The 17,467-nt window shown below is 38.1% G+C and overlaps 1 protein-coding gene across 2 annotated transcripts; it reads left to right on the forward strand.

Moving 5' to 3' along the window:
* Positions 1 to 29: 29 nt before the first annotated feature.
* ACADSB (acyl-CoA dehydrogenase short/branched chain) lies at positions 30 to 17,105 on the forward strand (the record flags this gene model as incomplete). Of its 2 annotated transcripts, XM_080347788.1 has the most annotated exons (11): positions 30 to 71; positions 4,702 to 4,861; positions 5,240 to 5,340; positions 6,091 to 6,297; positions 6,762 to 6,932; positions 8,356 to 8,481; positions 8,881 to 8,973; positions 10,395 to 10,484; positions 12,014 to 12,151; positions 12,828 to 12,927; positions 13,580 to 17,105. In XM_080347788.1, the coding sequence occupies 11 exons, from the start codon at positions 30 to 32 to the stop codon at positions 13,648 to 13,650; spliced, it is 1,299 nt and encodes a 432-aa protein (XP_080203914.1). In that variant the 3' UTR covers positions 13,651 to 17,105. The 2 variants fall into 2 exon arrangements, with proteins under 2 accessions (XP_080203914.1, XP_080203915.1); XM_080347789.1 differs by lacking the exons at positions 30 to 71; positions 5,240 to 5,340 and having other exon boundaries at positions 4,755 to 4,861.
* Between the last annotated feature and the right edge of the window lie 362 nt (positions 17,106 to 17,467).

The raw sequence follows: 17,467 nt of genomic DNA on the forward strand, positions 1-17,467 counted from the left end.
GCGTCACCGGGGGCGGGGCGGGCGGCAACATGGCGGCGGCGGCGGGCGGGTGGCTGAGGAGCTGCGGGAAGGTGAAGCGGGGCCGCTCGGCGGGGTGGGCGCCTTGTGCTGCTGCTGGGGTGCGGGCGCTGCGGGGCGATGCCGCGCGCCTGAGGGAGCTGCAGGGCGGGAGTTCCCCCCGCACCTCTCACCTCAGCCCGCCGGTTACGGTTCCGTGTGTCCGTTACGTCTGTGGGAAGTGGCAGCTGCGATCGGAGCTGGGGGGAGCGGGGTCGGTTCGGCCGGTTCTGGTGCAGCTGTGCGGGAAGTGAGGGTGGCTTTGAGTTTTGGGTCCCTCACACCAAGAAAGCCCTTGAGATGCTGGAGCGAGGTGAGAGAAGGGAACGGGGCTGGAGCACAAGTGTGATGGAGCGGCTGAGGGACCTGGGGGGTTCAGCTGGAGAACAGGAGCTGAGGGAAGACCTTCTGATCTCTGAACTGCCTGAAAGGAGCTTGGAGCATGGAGGGGGTTGGTCTCTGCTCCCAGGTAACAAGTGACAGGATGAGAGGAAATGACCTCAAGTTGTGCCAGGGGAGGTTTACATTGGATATTAAGAAAAAAAATCTTTCTGGAAAGAGTTCTTGGGCATTGGAACAGGCTGCCCAGGGCAGTGGTGGAGCCACCATCCCTGGAGGGGTTTAAAAGGCGTTTAGGTAATGTTCTTAGGGACATGGTTTAGTGCTAGAGTTAGGTTAGGTTATGGTTGGACTCGATCCCGAGGATCTCTTCCAACTGAAGTGATTCTGTAATTCTATGAAAGTACCTTCTCTCCTTCTGTCTGGTGTTTTTTTGATATGGAGGAGTGGTTCTAGGTGAACCTGCTTTAGCAGGCGGGTTGGACTAGACCATATAATAGAATCATAGAATTATTTCGGTTGGAAGAGACGCTCAGGATCATCGAGTCCAACCATAACCTAACTCTGGCACTAAACCATGTCCCTGAGAACCTCGTCTAAACACCTTTTAAACCCCTCCAGGGATGGTGACTCCACCACTGCCCTGGGCAGCCTGTTCCAATGCCCGACAACCCTTTCTGTGAAGAATGATCTCCAGAGGTCACTTCCAACCCCAACCGTTCTGTGATCCTGTATCTTGCTGCTATGAAAAGTTCTTGTAAGTCTTGTGAAACACGAAGTTGGAGCAGCATGTGGCTGATGTGTCTGTGAGAAGTCCAGCAGCAGAGGTTCTTGGATGTTTCCTTAACTTACCTAAACAGACCAAATATTTGTAGGTGGTAAAAAGACAAAGCAAACAAGAAGAAAACGCGGGTTTGTGCCACACATGTGCTTTTAATGTGCAGAGCGAGAAGACGCGCTGGCCTGGGACCTTCTCATGGCAGCTTGTGGGTGTGTTGTGCCATCTGAAATAAAGCAAAGCCAATGCCATAAATGAGGGCAAGCAAGTGTCCTGTGATGAAGCTTCTCTGCTGAGAAATAGGAGCTGCCTGGAAATCAGCTAGAATGGGTGCAGGAGTGGAACTCAGCAAGAAAAGTAAAGTGAGCTTAGGAAAATACATTGCTTTGGCCTTTATTTATATCTTACTGGTGCTGCCAGGTCTGCCAGCATTAAAACCTCATTTTAAATTGTAAAACAAATAGAAGGAAACGAAAATAACTGATCTTTAAAGAGCCGAGGTGGAGGTAAAAAAGGAGATAAACAGAAAAATCAATGTTATCAGCAACCCAGAAACGAATTTTCAAACACACGTGTTTAGTGGGGCAAGCAGTCTGAATCTTGTCACAGTGTAAATCGTTACCTTACCTACAGAAAAAGAGGGAAAAAAGCCACAGTATCAAAACATTTAAATAATGCACATGCACTTTAAATAGCTATCTGGAAGTTAGAAATGCTATATGATTGCATGACTTCTAAGAATAAAAATGTAAAAAAAATGTAGAGACTTTATTTTCTTTTTCTTTTTAAATCTAAATGTTGAAATAAAACATCACTGCTATTGCTCTGGCATACCTATGGGTTGGTGCTCTGTGTATGGGTGTTGCCAACAAAGTTCCCATCCCTTGGGCCCAACCTACTGGTTTTATAATAAGACTTTTCAAGGTAACATCATTATGAATATTCCTTTTTTTCCTGTCGCACCATCTCAATCAGGTATCATTTTGTCAAACCCTGTCTGCAAAAGTACACTGAGAGCTGCCTTGGTTTCTCCTGCTGTGGTAGGACATGTGACTATCTCAAAAGTTAATCTTAAAAAGGCACCATGTGTTTGTCCTGGCAGCTCTTGGTTGGTACTGGTGAAATATTCTCAGTGATTCATCTTTGGTTGTGCCACCATGAAAGAAAAATGCTCTCTTCTTTGTACTTGGAAATAAAGCAGTAGAAGAAGCAGGAAGTATGTGTGATTTGTAATCCTATAAGTGCTCAGGAAATATACAGTGTTAAATATATATATGTGTGTGTGTGTATACTTAGATTTTTCCTTCGCAGACCTTGCTAAGCATATGGACTTACACAGCTGGATATTTAATAGTCTTACACAACTGGGTGTTGAATGACCCTACCAGAGCTGGAGGTTCTGCAAATAATCCATTCCTGTCTAACAGCTTCCAGAACATGGTTGCCTTGGATTTTATCTTTATTAAAGGAACTATTTCTCTGGTTTTCTCTGAAGACCTGCAGTGTCCCCAGTAATTCAGTCTTCATTGGAAAGTGTTGTAGCTATTGCTGATCATCCAGATTTGTATTCCTGAATCAGCCCCACTAGGTAGTATTTGTTTTATGTGACCAAGGGTGTTGAATGTGAATGAACATTGAATATTCACAGCAATATTTGTTTTCTATATTACCACTTCTCACTATTTTCATTGTGTACGGCTGGTTATGCTAAATTCAGAGTTTCCTTACTGTAATAGGCTTACGAATCTTGTCTCCAAGAAAAGGAGTCTGTAGATCTGTTTACATCAATTCTTCAGCCAGGGAGTTGACAGGTGTTGAAAGCCAACATGAAAGGGAGTGAATTATTAGAAGGATCAAAGGGATTTTTACTTCCTGACCTCAAACTTCTGCCATTTTTTGAGGAATGCTGCTATCACAGTGTGCATTTCAGAACTGTCCTGCGATCTGGCTACGGCACAGTTGATCTGCTCGCTGTGGGGTGAAGAGTGGTGCTGGCAAAATGTATATTGGCAGCATATGCTTGTGTATACGTTACTTTTATGGCACAGCTGTATCTCTACTGGGGGTTTCTGTCAGCAGGTGTCTTGCTAAGACATTAATATTTCCACACTTTAGATGGACATGGCAATAGTGATGGGTATCTGTAGCAAACTTCTGATCTGTAGGCATTAACCACAGAATAAGTTGGGTTTGGGGAGCCACAAGAGCAAAGCCATTTTTCTGCCTTGCCTCTTTTGAGGTCAGTCAGTCGAACTGTGCTTCTTGTTTGAATGCTGCTTTTCAGGAATACATTTCACAGCAGTTTAGCTACTGTTAGCCTGTTACTTTTTGAGCCAGACCGTATTCATTATGCTAACTTTTTCAAAAATCCTGAGAAATTCTGTGGTTAGAAACTTTGAAACCAAACATGTTCCTTTCTAAAGCCTGCTGTGATCTGCTTGAGTGAGTCTTTGAACACTAAGTAGTTTATAGCTCTCCAAGGTGCAAAATTAATTACTTGTCTACATTATCTGTGTCCACACACCTGACAATCACTATATGTAGCTCGGTCCCAAAAGCCACTGTCCTGTTCATTTTTGTGACTTTTGCCACATGTGCTTAATGCCATTCCCCCTATAGTAAAATACTCTGCAATATCTCTGCTTTCTTGGTTGGGTAACCGATGCTTCTTGATATAGTTTGAAATTGTTGTGTATGGGGGACAAATGAGGAGAGGTCAAGCATAAATTACTTGGTTCCTTACTGTATTTTTTAAATAAACCAACTAAATAAAACATATTATTAGTTACATAGTACTAGCAACATACTAACTGTAGGATTTAAACTAACTATACAGAAATGAACTATACAGAAGCATTCATATGCCAGGGCTGTGTCTCTGAAACTTGTGCTTATTCTGAAAATCATTAAGTGGTCAATAAGACCTCAGTTTGAATACAAAAATCCACAGTGCTGTTAAATGTTAAGCCCTTTCACAGCAAAATACCAATAATCCAGATGAAGTGCTATCAGATTGCCTTAGAAACAAGAGTTGCTGGGCCTTAGAAAACCAGGGAGAAAACTAAGTCTATCATTAAAATTAACAAGTCTTCTGTAAAAAATGTTGCTATGTCTATTTCACATTTACTCTTAACATATTTGTTCATAAATATATTAATTCTGTCAAAATATACACTTAGTACTATGTATGCTGCAGCAAACTTGCAAAATCATCTATAAAAATAAATACTATCAATAAGGTTTATTGCCTGTAAACACCGAAATTGACTAAAATTAATGTTTGTGAATGCTTTGTAAAATAACGTTATGTTAGTAAACTTCCAGAAAGAAAACTGTTTGGGGTTAAAAGAGGCATCATTAAAGAATATTTTGTTTTAGGACACTGGAGGGCTTATATCTTTTCAAAATCTTTCAAACTGGACATTGAATGTAAGTTATAAAAGCACTGGGTAAAATTGTGTATTGCTGTCTGTATACAAATACAATTTCTATTAACTGTTTGCGTGTTCTGTATTTATTATCAACAGCTGAAACGAAACTTTCCGGCCTATGTGGCTCCTTGGAAGGCTTCTCCATGTGTCTTTAGATCCTCCAAGTCAGAACTCAAGCCAAACCTACCCAGTGATGGAGTTGTCTGTGCTCCCCTTCAAACATTCACCCAAGAGGAGACAATGCTGAAAAATATGGGTACCTATTATCTGTGTAGTTAAAATTCAGAAATGTCGAACTAGAAGGGAAATTTTAGCTTATTTTTTTTTCGTTATTTAATTCTAGTTAAATGTTGAGACTGTTGTGTTGCTGAGATGCTTTCAAAGTTCCTGAATTTATAGGAAGTATTTGTTTCGTTTTAGAGAGTTGCAGCTGAGTTCAGAAAGCAATTAGAATTGAGCCTCATAGCACATCACCTTGTTTCACTTGGGCAGCTTTTTGTCCTTTTATTAACTCATCTGGGAGAGTCAGGGGATGCATCCATAACCTGTCAGAAGTCCCGCATTACTGTTACATTGATCTTCAAAAGGAGAGCGTTAGAATACTTACACCCTTTCTTTCTTCTCTTCATTGCAGTGACAAAATTTGCTCAGGAACGAGTTGCACCTTTGGTGCAAAAAATGGATGAGAATTCGAAAATGGAAGACTCTGTAATACAGGGATTATTTGAACAAGGGGTCTGCACACTTTTACTTAATCTTTTATTCAGAAAGCGGCATCATTTTATGAATCTCTAGCTGTGCACTTTCAGATTTTTAGATTAAAAGATTGAGGGATATAATTCAAATGAATTAATGAATCATTAAGCATTTTGGACTTATTAACAGCAAGGCAACTTTCTGTTCTTTTTTTACTGCATTAACACTCTCCATTTTTTTACTGTAATATTCCTTCCATCTCTCCCTCTCCCATACCACATTCTTCATCGTATCTTTGAGGTCTTTGTCTTTTCCCCCTCCTGCTAGAACTGCCATGATTTTTGTAAATGTTGCTGGGAAAGAGTATGAGGACTCCTCTGTGTCCTGACTGGGCAACCACAAGGACTTGTGTTGTGCATATCCTGGTGTTCATTCCTGGCTTCAATTTTAGCCTGTCCTGCTATCAAATATAAAGGAATGTCATTTTATACAATGACAACTCTAGATATTAGGTTTCTGTTGAGATTGCAATTGTTCTGGAAAATGTAATCAGATTAGGGTGATGATCGGCCTGTGTACTGCACGTTAGTTATTTCTTGCATGAATTGACTATCAACTTCTGTGATGAACTGTTAGTTTGTTACGGGTATTGAAGGAAAATGGGTCTTTGGGGAAGGATCTGGAAATACATTCTGTGGTTTTTATTTTAATCTCTTAAGTATCAGCTTGGACTTAGAAGTTGTTGACAGAAACTACCAAATTAATATGTTTTCATCTTTTACATTTCAGCTGATGAGTATTGAGCTTGAGGAAGAATATGGAGGAACTGGAGCTTCATTTTTTTCAATCATATTGGTGGTAGAAGAACTGGCCAAAGTTGATCCAGCTGTAGCTCTTCTATGTGAACTCCAAAACACACTAACAAATAAGTTGTTTACCACGTATGGAACAGAAGAACAAAAGAGAACTTACTTGCCCAGAGTGGCTAAAGATACAGTGAGTCAAAGTCTCACTTTACTAAACTATAGTATAGTTTTTAATAGTTAAATAATGTTAGTGGGCTTTTTTTTTTTGCAGCGACTAAACGTGTGACTGTAAGATTGGAAAATATGTGTGAACTTTCAAACACTGGTTAGAGCTGAGATCTGTGGTGATATAGATACATCCTGTCATCAGTAGCTGAGAGTTAAAAGTGGGAAGATGCTTATTAGTTTTATTAAAATTTCATTTACTGTCAAAAAGAACTTTGAAAGCAAGCAACTCTGCAAGATGTCTAAATACATAGTGTTTCTATTCTGAATCTCCATATCTGAAACTTAGGTACTTTGATGCATTAGGTTGAAATATTTGTATTTAAGAGACTTTTGCTTGTTTGTAACTATTTTCATTGCAGAATTTGTTTTATGTTGTGCCAATATGTTCAGTACAAATTAAAATGAATTTTCCCCTTCAATTGACAGATAGGCAGTTTCTGTCTTTCGGAGGCTGGATCCGGCAGTGATGCTTTTTCTTTGAAGACTCGGGCTGAAAAGAAAGGAGACTATTATATCATCAATGGCTCAAAGATGTGGATTAGCTTAGCAGAACACGCAGGAGTTTTCTTTGTGATGGCAAATACAGATCCGTCCTTAGTAAGTTGCTGAAGAATAGTTGCATTTCAGTGACAACTGAAATGACACGAAACTATGGATTTATATTAATAATTTCATGTTATAAGTTAATATTCTTTGCTCCTTTTCCTAGCTGACAGCAAACCTTTAAAAATATTTCCCAGCAAAAATGAGAACTTGCTGAGCAATTTAATAAATTCCTCCCACCAGGGAAAATAAAAATGTCAGAATCATAATTGCTTAAATGAAGAGCATTGGTATTATTCCGAGTAACAGAAGAACAGATAATCTCAGTCTTTCCAACCTTCCTGATTTAACTAACAAGTTGCTGTTGTTAGAAGGCAAAATAGAGCTTAGGCTACATGCACCAGTGAACTAACAAGCGTACTGTAGTAAAGTATGTTCAGGGAAAAATATGCATAGCTGAATATGCATTTAAGTTTTGTCACCAATTTGGATGTAGGTAGTAGATTCAGAAAGGTCAACTGCAGACTTTAAAGTGTACTGTAGAAATATGGTAGAGTAATAAATACAAAACTAAATTGTTTAAAACTTCTGTTTGTTTTTTAAACTCCTTCCAGTGGCTCTTCCTTAAAAAGAAATTAAATTGAAGATATTTATTTTTAAACTTAAAATTTCTGGCCAGAGAGATGCTGAGGGAACAAGAATGAGCGAGAGAACTGTGAATAAGAGTTACGTGGCAGGAAAAAGGGAAAACAACAGCTATCAGGAATCACCATTCTGGGCTTCAAGAATTTAGCTTAAGACTTCAAAAATGTGACGATTTTAAGCATGTACGTAGGAAATGCCAGAGTGTAGACTGGCTATACAATCTTCATGTTGTCACTGTGTTATTTAGTGTCCTGTCCAAATCATTATCATTATTCCAAATCAACTCTTTGAGGTTTTCCATTACAACTATCATAACAATTTCAGAGTACTTTATTCAGTATATTCCATCTCTAAAGTGAAGAAACAGTGATATCCATGTTCTGCAAACTGGAATCACAAGGAAAATGTGTGCAGCAGTTCTGGATATTAGACTGGTCCCTCATTTGTGATACAAGTTCCAACAGCGAGCAGTAACTTTACTGCACAGCAGTAACTTGCTTTACCAGTGATTTCCAGTATAGACATATTTTATAAATATGTATTATATATAGTAATAATTAATTATTATAGTAATTAATTATTAATGAATAATTATATATTGATATGTTACGTATATATAAATATATTTTAATAGAAAAATATATTCTGGCCTTCGCTAAGCCACAATCAGCAGACATAGAGGGAATAGGTGATGTCGCCAGTGTTTTATTTAGTAATGTAGTGTGTAATGTAGCGGGCGTGAAATTTCAGTATCAGCATGAGATATTTAGACCACCATTTGGTGAGATTAGTATAAAAACCAGTTCTTGATTATTTTTGTAATTCATCCTAGGAATACAGGGGAATTACGTGCTTCATAGTGGATCGCAACACAGAGGGACTACATGTAGGGAAGAAGGAGGACAAGCTTGGAATCAGAGCATCTTCTACCTGCCCAGTAACGTTTGAAAATGTTAAGGTATTGTAAGTTGTTTAGCTGTTGAAGCATAATTTGTGTATAATTGGAGCTTGACCACATCTAAGGAAAGAATGCTAATTAAATTCCCATTTTTTTTTCCTTAGGCATACTGATTCTGTGGCAGATTGTAACTTCTTCCTTCCTATTCTTTCACAGAAGTCTGGAGGGTGGTCGTGTTTCTTAAAGTGTGATACAGTTTTTCTTAATCATCACTTTATAATCATGTGTTTGGGGAAATGTTCTAATCTGACATTCTAGGAATCAGATGTCTGGTTTATGTTTTATGCCTTCACTTATGAGGAACATTAAATGAAACATATACACTGATTCACCAGTGAACCACACTAGCAATTGCAAAGCAGAATAGAACAGGAGTAATTGAGTGGTTCTATTCTTTAGGTTCCTGAGACAAATATCCTGGGACAGGTTGGGCAAGGCTACAAGTACGCGATTGGAATGCTAAATACCGGCAGAATAGGTATCGCTGCACAGGTGGGTAATTAAGTTTAGTACCGAATGCAACCAGTAGGTAACTTTGGATTTGGATTGACATTTGTAAAATATTTAAAGCTAAAAAGAATAAACTATTTAGAAAACACTTTATTAAAAACTAAATTGCCACTAGATGTCGCTATTCCTGTATCTAAGTTACAGTAAAATACTGAACCAACTGTAAATGATAAAATTCTCCTTCAGTGACATAAGCAATAGATTTAGAAAACATTACATGGCAATTAGTTTGTCTTTGGTGGTTAACTTACTGCTACTGAAATATATCAACATTTTTATCTTCCATTATGCAAATTTATTTTAGTAAGAGAACCAGCTGTAGAAAATATAAACCACTGAAATGTATAATATTAATGCATCCGACTGTGACTGTATGGGATGCCAAATGTGACCTTATGCTAACTGAGGTTTTCCCAACAACTTGTTTTTAAAAGTCAACTTATTTTTAAAATATTTTTTTGATAGCAGAAGCATCCTGATTCATTGTTGTGTTTGAAAATTGCACTTTACAGCATCTTAGGGGAAGATATTTGCTGACCTTGGACTTATTTCAAAATGTATTTTGTCGTAAAGTCAGTTTGGATCTCAGATTGCTACTGATTTCAATGGAAATCAGGTTCAGCCCTATAATAAAATTATTTCTGACAAGTTTTTATATTTTTAATTTATTTTTGAAAGTAATCTTTTCTTTGCTTCTACTTTATTGTGGATGTAGTTGTACCGTATAGGGTGTAATATGTCTGTACTATCAGTCTCCCTTATCTTTTGCCCTAGTTTGCAAACACACCAGAAGTAATAGCCGTGATGAAATGTAGACATCCCCATGGTGGTACACTATGCTGCTAAATGGGTTGGCTATTCCATCATTTCTAAAGATTATCTGTGATTAAACTTTTCCTGGTATGGCTTTTAAAAACCAGGACTGAGGGCCCCATTGATCTCAGAGAGATAAATAATAAAGAGGCTCTGACGTTAAAATACATGATCTGGATTTTACTCTTAATTATTCTAAGTTACACTTGTAACCTCATTAAAAGTTAAGGTCAGGTAGTTGTTATATCTTAGTTGCTACTTTCTTGGCACCTTCAAATGAAGACGATCATTCAGATTATTTTTACTTTAATAGTGTAATGTACATCTGTAGATCTTTAGTTTACGGTAATTTTCCCATGTAATTAAGAATTTTGCCAGAAACACTTAATATTTGTGCAACCACACTTAACTCATAACTTTTGTTGAAGTATTAGTGACAGTGTTTTCACAAATATTTTGCCTTTGGTAAGAAAGTTTCACTCGTGAATGGAATAGGATGGAATAGGCTTATTCCTCAAAGTTTATGGCTGGGTTTGGTTTGGTTTAGTTTTCTTTTCCTGACTCACCTTAATACATTGTATTTCTTACAGATGTTAGGACTGGCACAGGGATGTTTTGACCATACAATTCCCTATACAAAGGAGAGAGTCCAGTTTGGGAAAAGCGTGTTCGATTTCCAGGTACTTGTTAACGAACACACGGGAAGTTTCTTCCAAAGGGGGTAGCAGTTACCACAGTAGATGAAGTTTGTCAAATTAGTAATCTGATTTGAATAGTTTGTGCTCCACACTGTGTCATGTCTCTACTTCTCAATATCTGAGAATAATTTGTCAAAGTAATTTCAGACGAGCATTCATCTGCCATGTGAAATATATAAATTCAATGCCCTGTGCCTTTGCAAGCACCATATAAATCATTTAAAACTTCAAAACATTATTAACATAACTCCTTTTCCTTGATAGTTTATTTACTGCCTTTAAAAATAATACACGTGGAACTCCTTTCTCTTCTGATTTTAATATCACAGTGTGTTGAATGTGTTCCAGTTCTTATACCCTTTCATGAGGTGCAGGGGAAGGCCTTTTTCTAGAGACACTAGAAATTATAAAAAGATGAGGAAAACTGATTGAATTATTAGATTTCCTGTGTTATACAAAGACATTTAGTTTTCATGATAATATCCGTATCTTAAAATGAAAAAGACTCTTTGTTGCAAAAATGATCTATAGTTTAATAAGGAAGATATAGAATTGTAATTACTATAGTAATTTTCTTGTTACAAGAAACCTACATCTCGCATGAAGGGAAGGAACATTAGTACTACTCATAATTTATACAAATTTTAGGAAGCGCCCACAGATATCTAGGAAATTATTTGAACTCCGTTTTTTGAATGGGAAGTGGAATTTATAATTGCTGAATCATTTTGTTATTTTGACCTGCATACATATTTTTGCAAATTTTAGATGTTCTAATAAGATGAAAGATTTCATTGTGGTTTAGGAGCAAGTTAGGCAACTAAATGTTCATTTTCAATCATCATAATGTTTGGATCTCCTTAAATAAACCTATTCTTTTGTAATCCCTACCATTTAGAGGTGAGCTCCATCACCTTTTTCCTGCCCCTTGAATCAAATGAATTCAGACCAGTCATGTCCTTTATACTTTTCCACTGCTCCAATCTCTTGTCTCATGGCTACAGGACATGGGAAGACGTGGTTGTCACCTTGCTAGTTCTCTACTTTAGTTAAGAGATACTTTTTTCAAGTCTTTCTTGGTTAAGCTCATCAGGGAACTAGACTTATTAATATATTAATGTTCTCAAATAAAAATACAGCTTCAACCTACCTGTGTCTCTGTGGTGCGGAGGAGAACGTTGAGATTTGAAATTTTCCTTGATATTCTTGGATGCGGAGAGGTTCATGTTGAACCCTCCTGTCCAGACAGCCGGGCAAGAAGTTCTCCAGCACTCCTGAATGCAAGAAGAGGGAAGGAGAAAATGGGAGCGCAGCTCCTAAAAGGACTTGGGTGGCCCAGAGTTTCTCCAACTTCCATTTCGTAGAGGCAGAGATGTGCAAACCACTAGACCACCTAGATTTTGTATTCTTCTTTTAGAGCGTAAGTGTGTTCCTTGGTGAAAAGAATGGTTCTTGCTAGAAATTCTGCTCGATGTGCTGGTTCTGCATGATTTATGGTGTGTTTCTCGCAGGGGATGCAACACCAGATCGCTCAGGTGGCCACGCAGCTGGAGGCGGCGAGGTTGCTGACCTACAACGCAGCCCGGCTGGTGGAGACCGGGAGGCCGTTCATCAAGGAGGCCAGCATGGCCAAATACTACGCTGCCGAGGTAACCTGCGATCTCGTCATTCAGTGGATTTGTTTCGCTGTTGTTTAGATGTGTCTTCTGTTACTGAATGTATAACTTCTGATTCATGTTTTCCTGTGAAGTCCGTGTATGTCCTTTTATCTTCTCATTCTCAGTCCATGCGTGGAATGTAAAGTGGGCCACCAAAGAATTAACTGCTCGAGCCCCTAAATAAAATTCTGAAAACCAAGCAACATTAGAAGAGAAAGTAAATTAGTATTTTCACTCATCTAGAGAGATGTCATTTTGTCCGAATTCTCTTTTTGTGGCTGGAGAAGTGGCACGGTGAGACTCCATTTGTGACCATTTCCACTCTGCTGGTCACAACCGCGAGTCTTAGTGCGATTCAAACCTGGATTGCTTCTGCCTTTTTGTAATTGCTGTCTTGTGTACTGCTGCTTGTCGATTTTATAGTCCATTATATGCACTACTGAAAGAACAGTTAGTGAATTCTTGATGCCCTCCAATTTAGAAAAATGTCATTTTTATTCTAAAATAACTTGCGTGAATACAATGAATTCAAAAATATCAGTCTTCCAACTTGTTCCTGCTTTAGTTACTGTTTTGGGTTTGCTTTAAATAGCTACAAAGAATAAAACTTATTACCACCTGTATGAATTCGTATCCTGAAATTGTAACTCTGAAACTATGTCCATAGGTTGCAACACTGACAACTAGTAAATGTATTGAGTGGATGGGTGGCGTTGGATTCACAAAGAATTATCCAATAGAAAAGTACTATCGGGACTGCAAGATAGGTGAGTGAGAGTTTCTTAACATTTATTTCTTGTAGCACTAGGAGTACTAAAGTTTGGGGATGAATGACTGGCTTTATCAACCCTGATTCAAAGGCTCAGGTATAAGAAGGTAAAACTTCAGGTATAAATACTTGCGTATGTAAGGATAGTTTAAAAGTTTAATTAGGTACCAAAACAATACAGATACACACATTGCATCCCATTCTATTAAAGAAAATTCGGGTTAAAAAAAAATTGAAAATACTTTCTGTGACTTTAAAATGTGAATCTGTGTGGAGTTTCATTTTCAAGACTTCGTGTTTACCAGTTTAATCGTTGGACCCAAGAGTTTGACATTTCTAACAATATTACCCTTTGACTCTTATTGCTGATAGAATTTGTAAATACTTAATTTTTGTTGGTTATTTAGGAATAGCTTTTCAGGAAAACATCTTGTCATTATGTTGTACAAGCAGAAGAGTATTTTAATTGTTGCAGATAATAAAATACAAACATTTATGTAAATAATAATCCTGTTTCTGGAACTTGCTCAGCAAAGCTTCATTTCTTAATTGTAAACATTCTAACTGGACTGTTAGAGCAATCTCTTGATCTCTCTTAATACGGTCCCTGGGGTTTTATAGTCTTCTAATTTATTTTCTTCTGATTTCAGGTACAATATATGAAGGAACTTCAAATATCCAGTTGAGCACCATTGCAAAAAGCTTAGCACAGGAGTACTGAAACCAGAAGGACTTCCTGACTGTAAACAGAAATTATTTCACTGAATATTTATCGTGAATTACACATTTATTTGTAATTTAAAAAATCATAAAAAAGAATGCATCATCACAGACAAAATTATAAGGAAAACCATGAATTCCCCATTTCAGGACACCAAGTGTGTAATTCACGTTTCTGCCTGAGACATTTGTAAGCCAAGACAAAGGCTGAAATTATTTTGTAGCAGCACAAAATGTTACACAGTGTGTCCCCACCTTGAGATTTCAAAGTGAAAACAAAAGAAGCCGAATCCTTGGCTTGCCTGATGTGAGAGGGTCTGTTAAGCCACCGGGGAGGACAGATTCCACACGTGCAGTGGGACTTTTGCACGGCATGAAGCTGCTATTTGTTCAGGGTGCCCGTTATCAGCGTGGGGTGCAGGAGAGGTACGTGGGAAGAGACAGAAATGATGGTTTCCCCTCTCCCAGGTGGAGTGATATCTGTGGAGCCGCTGTGATTGGAGTCATTTTTATAGCAGCCTTTAGTGTCTTCTTAAGTATATCTTGGTAATTAAGCCCTTCCAGCCCCAATTTGTAGTACTGAAAGGTGGATAATATCTACCTCCCTTTCCAGCCTTCTCAGCTGTTACGGGTTTTAATCTAAGAGGCTATTTATAGTTCTCCTTTCATAAAAGGTTGAGTTGAAATCTTTGTGAAACGGGGTTAAAAAAGCTCTTGTAGTTCTGCAAAAAAAGACAGATATGAGGTAGGTAACAGGAATGCTGTGGTACTACCTCACAGTGGCCTTTCTATCTTCAATGCATTTTACAAACTTAAATCCTCAGAGCCTTCCTGGGAATTAGGGAGGGACTGGAAAAGCCGCTCATGTAAGTTACTGTTCTCTACAAACAGAGCAAAGTTTTTCTCCTTTTGAGAGGGAGGGGCAGTGAGAAGTATTGACTTTTTTTGTCCCTCTGTTTACTTTAAAATTAGACATTTTATTTACTGCAGAAACCTCTTCAGTGCTGGAGAACTAATTAACTGAGAATCAAGAGACAGAAAGCTTAATACGTGAAAAATTATTATAATTGCTGTAATTGGCAATTTGTTTCAAGTGTTTGTGAGTGGGGAAGATTGGTTTTCTGATTTTGGCTAACTTAGAAGAATCTCCTTTTTAAAGCTTGGCAGTCACTGATGATTCACTTCGAGTGGAGCTTAGAATATTACAGTGCCAGGCTCCCAAAGGACTTTTTGGCAAAACTGGGGTTAATTACAAATATGGTTTTGTAAAACAAGCAGACTACAGTGCCTTATACAAAGAAACAAGCAAGGAGGAAAAGCACAAAGAGTTTTCTGACTTGCTGTCGGCTTCAAAGGGAAATAACTACTTTAGTTAATCACATCCGCACTCTGCCTGTTGATAGGCGAAAAATTAATGTGGTAATTGTCTTGATGCCAGTTTAAAAAGCCCCTCCCATATCACTTGGATCAACAGCTTTGAGATGTTCAAATATACAAGAGCAGGAGGGTAAGCTAGATGATTTCTGAAGTTCTCTTCTAGCCTGGTTATTATGATTATGATTACAATTAATATATTTCAGGCTGTTTGCAGGCTTTCTTTCAGCTGAATTGAACTGACTGAGGAGGTCGTTAGACTAGAACGAAGACTACAGACTCCACAATGGTTAACTACAGTTGTTCTGCTCAGCACAGTCTATCTGCGAGTCTAAAAGGGTGATAACCACACTACAAAATGCTTGAGTTGGTGAACACAATGTGTTGTGCTAATGCGAGGTGCAGTCCATAGCTGCCACAGTTAATCCTGCTTTGCTAACAGGTTTTGATTCCCACTGTTTAATAAGTCTCCTAGTTCGAGATACTGTCTTAACGTGGCTTCTGCGGTTTTGTGTGAGGCTGGGAAGCAAGTGGCAATATTTAACTGACTTAATATAGTGCTAAAAGCAAACTCTTTATGGAGGAAAGTGCAGAGCTCTTTGAAGGACTGTTGAGGCTGGATATCCAGGATTATGTAAAAGGCCTTTCTCGTTGTGTAGAACTGTGTCAGGTAACCCATTTGAAAAAATAATTGGGGAAAAAGTCAAAATAATGTGATTTCCTACAATCTGAACACAGATGCCATAGTCCAGGAAACAACTGAACAGCTTCAGGAGCTACTCAACAGTTCTTAGGAAAGCAAGGTCAAGCCTTTAACTAATGTTACAGCTGTAAATATTTCACATCTCTCAGTTCTGTATTCTGTACACAATAACTTTTGAAAGCAATGCATCTAGCTTTTGAAAGAAATGTATTTATTGTATTTGATTTTTGTCTACAAAATTCTGTGGAGGAGTATGCGCACAAATTAACTACTGAGTTTCTTTCATCGTTGTTTGAAAAGGGCACGTACCACTGACTCTGGGAAGATTTCACTTGTTTCTGGGCTAATGACAGGACTCAAAGACGCTTTATACACAAAATGTATTTATATTAGAGAATTTTCCCTTTATATGCCCTTAGTCAGCCCAGTCAATGTGATGTATTGCCCTGGAACAGCATCTTCAGTATCAAATGTTGCATCTGGCTTCCCCGGTTAGAAGAAAAGACCTGTATTGAGAATGTATTAAAAAGTGCCTGAATTTGATATTTGACTCGATATTATGCTAATCTTGTATATCAGGTGATGGTTCTCTAATAATCTGTCATTTAACATTTTTCCCAGATCTTGCTGGTTTTGTATTGGGAGAGAATGACTATATCATCTCTCAGGTTTCTTTAATATTATTCTGGTTTGTGGTAAGTTCTGAGGCAGATTTCCACAGAAAGGTTTGATCGCTACTTGGGAAATACTCAAATACAACATTTTATATGTTGTTTTCTGTGCTGTTGTTCTTTCTTCCATATTTTCTTTTCCCGGTATAAAGATTGTGTTAGAAAATGCTTATGTGAAATATGAAGTAATTGTTCATTGGGAGCCTTTTGCCACCACAAATACTTCATAACTATTTACCTGTTATGTTGTGTTATGTTATTGCTGTGCAAACTGTTGGCAGAAACATAAATAGGAATTATGATAATTATTTAAGTTAAATATATCAGTTGTAAGATCAGCCACTATAATTAACAAAGTCCAGCTTAGCAGCTTTGAGGGAATTTCTCATTATCTGGTACTAGAGACATTATTAAGCTGCTTTGAAATCTTGGCGTTTATTATCCTCTAAAAATGTTCTGCTCATGTTCAATAACCGTCTAACACATTGGGTGACTAGAACTAACCCCTGTGTTTCCTAATAGCTTGTTTCATAGATCTTTCAAGTGTTGATTCATATTGCTATATATTAATGTTCAAAAGAACATGCAGGGTACAATGTTTAAAATAGAAATCAAAAAGATGTGCAGTCTCAATAGGCAGCAATAGCATTTTTATATATTCTTCTGTCTTTCAAGATCATTTGGACTTAAATCTAAAATACAGCAATAAATCCCCAACTTCCACATCGCAAGCTCGTGTTATTTGTAGGTCACCTCATTGGGAAATGAGCATTTATGGCTTGAAAAGTAAATTCTGCTCTGGAACCGGCCAGGCCTGGAGGTCTTAGAGTCTGAGGTGTTAAACAATCAGAGGACACGAGAAGTTGTGATACATCCAGAGCTGCTGTTCTCCAGGCTGAGGGGTTGTTTCCTCCCTTCTCTTAGGAACATTCAGCCAAGGTTTTTAAACAATGACCCCCTGGCAGAGGAACAGAATGATTTGCTGACCACCCTTTTCATCACATTAAGCTCGCTGCAAGTTGTCTTGGATGTTTTGGGGCTGAATTATTTTCTAGGACACACTGCAAGAT

Source organism: Nesoenas mayeri, assembly GCF_963082525.1.
Source record: "Nesoenas mayeri genome assembly, chromosome: 7".
NCBI classification, from domain to species: domain Eukaryota; kingdom Metazoa; phylum Chordata; class Aves; order Columbiformes; family Columbidae; genus Nesoenas; species Nesoenas mayeri.